The sequence below is a fragment of the Diadema antillarum genome, unplaced genomic scaffold, assembly GCF_040938485.1.
Source record: "Diadema antillarum isolate AM-2024a unplaced genomic scaffold, OU_Dant_1.0 scf00000003, whole genome shotgun sequence".
In the NCBI taxonomy this organism is placed as follows: domain Eukaryota; kingdom Metazoa; phylum Echinodermata; class Echinoidea; order Diadematoida; family Diadematidae; genus Diadema; species Diadema antillarum.
This window is the reverse complement of record NW_027270892.1, coordinates 4,014,257-4,021,879: the sequence shown is the minus strand read 5'-3', so window position 1 is coordinate 4,021,879 and position 7,623 is coordinate 4,014,257. Positions and strand designations below refer to the sequence as shown.

The window sequence follows — 7,623 nt, the reverse complement described above, 5'->3', positions numbered from 1 at the left end:
ACTGGGCGGGATTCGAACTCGCGGTCCTCCGTTCGGGAGTCGGGAGTCTTATCCACTATGCCACAGCGCCCCCACAATATAGTATGTCTCCCTGTAAATTTCGCTTTGCTCCTTCCCAACTGAATTATCCTAAAACGGAAATAAGCATATCTCACAACTATCATTATTCATGACACCAATTTCTTGTCATCCTCCAACATCTGTTAAAGCTCTTCACTCGCTCTAAATTGTAAAATTCATCCGGGTTTTTTTTAAACACATACAAGATTATATGCGAACATGCAAACCCCTGAACAGTGTGAAAAAGAGCAAAAGGAATCTTAGTCGACAGATTTGTCGTCATTACATTCCATTATACTAGTATGTCTACAATATGTGCATGCAAAAAGGAGGTGGGGGATCTAGCACTAAACTTATAAATGAGATACTATTTACCCTGCAACTCCACCTTGATATGATTACCGTGGTTCACGCAAGAGAAAATAGTATGTCTCCCTGTAAATTTCGCTTTGCTCCTTCCCAACTGAATTATCCTAAAACGGAAATAAGCATAAAAGTCTCACAACTATCATTATTTATGACACCAATTTCTTGTCATCCTCCAACATCTGTTAAGCTCTTCACTCGCTCTAAATTGTAAAATTCCTTCTTAAAAAAAAACACATGCAAGATTATTTGCGAACATGCAAGCCCCTGAACAGTGTGAAAAAGAGCAAAAACAGTCTTAGTCGACAGATTTGTCGTCATTACATTCCATTATATGTCTACAATATGTGCATGCAAAAAGGAGGTGGGGGGATCTAACACTAAACTTAAAAATAAGATACTGTTTACCCTGCAACTGCACCTTGATATTACCGTGGTGCACGCAAGAGAAAATAATATGTCTCCCTGTAAATTTCGCTTTGCTCCTTCCCAACTGAATTATCCTAAAACGGAAATAAGCATATCTCACAACTATCATTATTCATGACACCAATTTCTTGTCATCCTCCAACATCTGTTAAAGCTGTTCACTCGCTCTAAATTGTAAAATTCGTCCGTTTTTTAAAAACACATACAAGATTATATGCGAACATGCAAACCCCTGAACAGTGTGAAAAAGAGCAAAAGGAATCAAAAATTAGTTGAATCAAGAAACTGGAAATAAACTCACTGTTGCGACGTTTCGCCAATTATCAATTGGCTTCTTCGGGCTAATGAAGCTCCCGATGATGGAATGGCCCTTAGATAGTGCGAGATTGTGCAGAGCGCACTGGACCTTGTCCAGCGCGCGAAAGACGGCTTGGGATTTTGCGAACGGCCCGGTCCCACGCGTGCGATAAATTGAAACGGAGACCTCCTCTCTTGTTAAGAGTAGGTCTCTCCACACGTTCCCAGATGGCTTACTTGACGCCCCTCTCAAACTACTTGGATTCTCTATCCAGAATAATCACTTCATTGGTGTTAAAAGAGTGTTTGCTGGCATTGATGTGTGTGTATACTGCTGAATCCGGGATGCTTTCTGAGTTGCTGGGTCTTCTGTGTTGGTTCATGCAAGCTTTCAGTGATTGTTGGGTCTCCCATATGTAGAAATCATGGCAATCCTCCTGGGAACATCGGATGCCATAGACCACGTTTCTCTGCTTTTCTTTGGCGACTCGGTCCTTGACGTGAACTAATCTCTGCCTTAATGTGTTGTGGGGCTTGAAAGCAGTAGTGATGCCCTGTTTCTGAAACAGCCTTTTGATCTTGTCTGACAGATCCTACACGTACGGGATAGTGATGGTGACTTTCCGTCCCTGTACACCGTGGGTTCTCCGTGTGTTCTTGCGTGGTTGTTTCGGGGTGTCAGCTTTAGAGAATGTCGTCTCTCGCGCGCTGGACAACCAGTGCGCTCTGCACAATCTCGCACTATCTAAGGGCCATTCCATCATCGGGAGCTTCATTCGCCCGAAGAAGCCAAGTGATAATTAGCGAAACGTCGCAACAGTGAGTTTATTTCCAGTTTCTTGATTCAACTAATTTTTGATCTTGTACTTCGACTGGATGAATGAGAAGAATTTACATCAGTCTATCCGACACGAATTCGGTCAGGAATGTGTGAGATTGTGCAGAAACAGCGAAAAGAGGGCTAGGAAAATCGCGAATTTCCGTAATCACCTGCGGTTCAACCTACGTTGTCTACACGACAACATTATACACACCAGCGTTCAGCTAAAGAGTAATGTTCGAGGTCATAAAGCGCTGAACATCTTGAAGAACGCCGAGAGGAAATTACTCAACGAAAGGGTCAGACAAATCAATCACAAGTTGGATAATTTGAAAGCACATCAAAATTATTTGGAAAAGAGGATAGGGGAGCAGTTTCCAGCCGAGGTTGTCCGACAAATCAAGGATTACACTACACATGCGCAGTTGGCACAACACGAGCTCACCAAACGGCGCCATATTGGAAAATTTACGAAGCTCCGCGATACATGTGAATCGCGAGCGGATTTGGATCATAACTGAAGACGTAGCAAACCTACATGTGTGTCATCCAGCGTCCCATCGAGTTGGGTGAGAAATCTGTCATCTAGGGAATTATCGCATTAGGAAAAATCTCTCTTAGGAAAAGGTCTAAATTTCGCGACATCACCTACACAACTACCCGTATCGGAACTGATTACCGCTACTGAGTCTGCTATCCGACTAAGGGTGCGTTTATCAACTCCTTTTCTCGGCAGAAACAGGTTATTCAAACAGCTTTCAAGGAATTTTTACGAGTTGATAAACGCAAAGCTGTTTTGAAAGCCCTTTAGGAAAGCCTTTACGAAAGGGTGCGTTTATCAACTCTCCTTTCTCGGCAGAAACAGGTTATCCAAACAGCTTTCAAGGAATTTTTACGAGTTGATAAACGCAAAGCTGTTTTGAGAGTCCTTTAGGAAAGCCTTTTCGAAAGCCCCAAATTTGTGGCTATCCAAACAGGTTTCCTAAACAGGTTTTCAGAAACCTGTTTGTAAAAGCCTTTTGGAAGTTGATAAACGCAAAGCTGTTTTGAAACGGCTTTGTAGTCTTGTACTTCAGTACTTGTACTTCTCCTCGGGTCGAATAGCGCAATGCAGCTGTGCAGTGACAGGCCAGTTAAAAAATCGTGTTCGCGAAGAGAGTTGATAAACGCAACTATTTTGAAAGCCGTTTCTAAAGGGCTTTGGAAAGGGCTATCGAAAGCCGTTTAAACAGGGGAAAGTTGATAAACGCAGCCAAAGTCTCATGCCGCCACTCAGAAATATTTGAAGTATGTGCTAAACTGGAGCTGCCTCACAGATAGGAAGACAATTGATTCATGTGGCATTGCATCATGACTCGTCACTTGCAAAGGAAGATATGTCTTTATGATGGTAATTGCTTTTCGCCGTCCCTTAGAAAACAAGCGGCACATTAATAGTTCAGGCAGTCAGGGCTTTGGAAAGGGCTCTCGAAAGGCTATGGAAAGGGCTTTCGAAAGGGCTATCGAAAGCGCTATCGAAAGCCGTTTAAACAGGGGAAAGTTGATAAACGCAGCCACTGTAAGATCAAACCTGATGCGGCAGAGGAGTTACGGCATGACGTGAGTATCCTATTATGTCACTCTGAATTACCGAAACCGAACATTACAGAGAAAGAACGACGTGCTTTGGAAGAGTTAGCAGGTGATAAGAACATTGTAATTGTACCAGCAGACAAAGGGAGGTGTGTAGTTATACTTGACAAGGACAAGTACACTGACAAAGGTCTAGATTTGTTGGACGATAAGAAGACCTATAAGAGCATAGGTTACAACCCTACCAGTGGATATAGGAAGACAGTAACTGGTGTCATTAACAAGACCCACAAGGAAGGGGGTTTAGACAAAAACAGTTCTTGACTCCACCTACAGAACCTACAGTACCAGGATTTTATGGCTTGTCAAAGGTACATAAACCTGATCCCATTCCAGTGAGACCCATTGTAAGCTGCATTGGCTCTGTGACTTACAGCCTCGCCAAGCACGTTGCCAACATTCTAAGTCCCTTAGTAGGAAAGTCACCTCACCACGTGAAAAAACACCCAAGATTTCGTTGAAAAAATTTCACACCTCAAACTAACGGATGATGAAACCTTAGTATCATATGATGTAAGTGCTCTATTTACATCGATTCCCTCATCAGAAGCAGTAAATGTGGTTAAGACATGTCTTAGTCGGGATAACAGCTGGAAGGATCGTACTTCACTTTCTATAGATCAGATTGTTGAAGCGTTAGGAGTTTGTTTAAGTACAACCTATTTCTCCTTCAACGGCAAGCATTACATACAACAACATGGATGTGCTAGGGGTTCACCAGTTTCTCCCATAATAGCTAACATTTACATGCAAGAGTTTGAAACCACAGCACTGAGTACCTACTCTGGACACAAACCACGTATCTGGCTCCGTTACGTGGATGACACTTTTGTCATCCTCCATGAAGAAGAGAGTGCGTCTTTCTTTAGTCACATCAACTCCTTGGACACGCACATTTCCTTTACACAGGAAACATGCAAGGATGGAAATCTGGCATTCCTAGATGTTGAGGTTCACGTCGATTCTGATGGCACCCTCTCCACTTCAGTGTACAGAAAACCGACCCATACGGACCAGTATCTAAATTTCCAGTCACATCACCCCTTGGTTCACAAACTTGCAGTCATCAGGACCCTCTTCCACAGAGCAGACACCATAGTTCACAGTCCATCTGAGGTTGCAAAAGAAAGGACCAACATCAAAAACGCCTTAGCTGGATGTGGATACCCAGACTGGGCATTCTCTAAAGCTGACACCCCATAACAACCACGCAAGAACACACGGAGAACCCACGGTGTACAGGGACGGAAAGTCACCATCACTATCCCGTACGTGTAGGATCTGTCAGACAAGATCAAAAGGCTGTTTCAGAAACAGGGCATCACTACTGCTTTCAAGCCCCACAACACATTAAGGCAGAGATTAGTTCACGTCAAGGACCGAGTCGCCAAAGAAAAGCAGAGAAACGTGGTCTATGGCATCCGATGTTCCCAGGAGGATTGCCATAATTTCTACATAGGGGAGACCCAACAATCACTGAAAGCTCGCATGAACCAACACAGAAGACCCAGCAACTCAGAAAGCATCCCGGATTCAGCAGTATACACACACATCAACGCCAGCAAACACTCTTTTAACACCAATGAAGTGATTATTCTGGATAGAGAATCCAAGTGGTTTGAGAGGGGCGTCAAGGAAGCCATCTGGGAACGTGTGGATAGACCTTGTGGAGCCGGGAAATGTGCAAACGCCGGGAAATGTGCAAATATCTAAATTTCATCAACGGGAAATGTGCAAACGTGACGCCGGGAAATGTGCAAATGTTCAATTTTGCCGGGAAATGTGCAAAAATCGCCGGGAAATGTGCAAACCGTTCATTTCACCTATATTATGTACACATAGAAGGGAAACTCTCGATCAAAGCTGCGTATGAACCATAACTACCTTTACCACATGTCTTAGCGACCACCTGTCTATAGCGATCACTAACTTGTCTATTTTTTTTTTACATTTTCAACATTTTCTTGTACACACCACAACGGATTTTCATCAGATTTGGCAAATAGCATCTTAATGGTAATATGGTCGTAATTTGTTAGAATGACCATCCCCCTCCCGCCGAAGGAGAGGGGGGTTGAAGCCTCATAGTCCCTAAACCCTAGATTTTTTATCTCTTCTATAGAACCGAAAAAGATAGAGCTAAGTTAGTGCTTTGAAGACATTAATGACTGAAATTTCATGTTTGATTATGGCGGATCCTGATCGGGGGGGGGGGGGGGGTGACGCAGAGGAGGCGGATTGTCCACATTTTCAGCATCCATCTTCTTCATAAATCTCAGGACAGATTTTCACCAAACCTGGCAGATAGCATCTTTACGGTGATATGATCGTTATTAAAATGAGCCCTACCCCACCCACCCCACCGCCAAAGGGGGTGGGGGGGGGGGGGGAGTTGCAGTTTCAGATCCCTAATCCTGTCAAACCGAAAAAGATAAAGGTAAGCTATGAAGGCATTAATGACTGAAATTTCATGCTTGATTATGGCAGATCCAGGGGTGCCCAGATCTGGGGGGGGGGGTGGGGTGATGGGGTGAAGGGGGGATTTTCCACATTTTCAGCATCTTCTTGAAAAATCTACGACGGATTTTCACGAAATTTTTCTGATTGCATTTTATGGTAATATGATCTTAATTTGATGAAATGAGCCCCCCCCCCACCGCCCAAGGAGGGGGGGGGTTGAAGCCTCAGGCTCCCTAAACTCTGGAATTTTTTACTCTTCTTCTGTCAAACCAGAAAAGAAAGCGCTAAGTTAGTGCTATGAAGACATTAATCACTGAAATTTCATGTTTGATTGTGGCGGATCGAGGGGTGTCCTTATGGGGGGGGGGGGAGGGTGAGTGAGGGGAAGGAGGGGAATTTTCAACATTTTCTGCATATTTTTGAGTAATTTTTCACCAAACGTGGGAGAATCCCATTTTGCTGGAAGGGGCAACAAGTCCAATTTGTTCCCTTTCCACAAAGCGGGAACTAAGACGACTCGGAGGGTAGCCACCACGTTATAAGAAGACGTGACATTTCATCAAAGTAGGCTTACCTTGCCAAAATGTGATAAAATTTTGTTTTATTACTCTTAGTTGCACAGAAAATTTCTTCAAACGTGTATTCCTTTTGTCATGCGTATATTTTCAAGAAATACCTGAAATTCTGAATTCCATCCGAACGACCCCACCCCCTCGTCTCGCTCCTTTCAATGGGCTGGGGGGGGGGAGCTCCACCTCTTCATACCTTTGGGGTTGGGACGGTGCTCACTAAACAAATTTAGGTCATATCATCCGATAAATACGTGCCAAGCTTGGCGAGTATCTACTGTATATGGGTTTCAAGAAGAAACTGACTATGTGAAGATACCGCCTCCCCCGCCCTTAAAATTACATTCATGAAATAACTTACAATAGAACTTAATTAGCTCCATCACTTTTGTATATAGAGTTTTGTTTTTTTAAAGCTGAAATGGGATTTTATTACCCAAGGGATGCTTCTTGAGTTTTTAAGAAAAAGATGAAAATTTGAAAATGAAGGCTCCTTCCTACCCTCCATCCCTCTTTTTTTGGCATCCCTTCATCTGCCATAGCCAACTTGCACCTGCATGATGCATAAACTGTACTTACTAATAAAGCACGGTACTGTCTCTATATCTGTCACACTCATGGTGAAAGCAAATTTTTCGAACAACCCCTTAGATTTGGGCCTTCGTCTCACCCCAACCACGCCCGTCTCCCCCCCCCCCCCCCCCCCCCTTAGTGGGATTCTATTACCCTGTAAGGGATGCTAGCTTCCACGTTTGGTGAAAATCTGGCATAGGTTTTTTTTAAAGAAGATGCTGAAAGTGTAAAAATTTGTCCTCGTCCCCCACATTCCTCCCCCCCCCCCCAATCAGGGTAACCCTGGATCTGCCATAATTAGACATGACATTTCAGTCATTAAAGTCTTCACAACACTGACTTAACCCTGTCTTCTTTTTTTCGGTTCGACAGATCTAAGAAGATTAAGAAAGATAAATCCAGAGTCTAGCGACGGAG

At 43.6% G+C, this 7,623-nt stretch overlaps 1 protein-coding gene across 1 annotated transcript; it reads left to right on the top strand.

Moving 5' to 3' along the window:
- Positions 1-4,351: 4,351 nt before the first annotated feature.
- LOC139736760 (uncharacterized) lies at positions 4,352-4,807 on the top strand. The gene has a single exon (XM_071647472.1). The coding sequence runs from the start codon at positions 4,352-4,354 to the stop codon at positions 4,805-4,807; it is 456 nt and encodes a 151-aa protein (XP_071503573.1).
- The last annotated feature ends 2,816 nt before the right edge of the window (positions 4,808-7,623 follow it).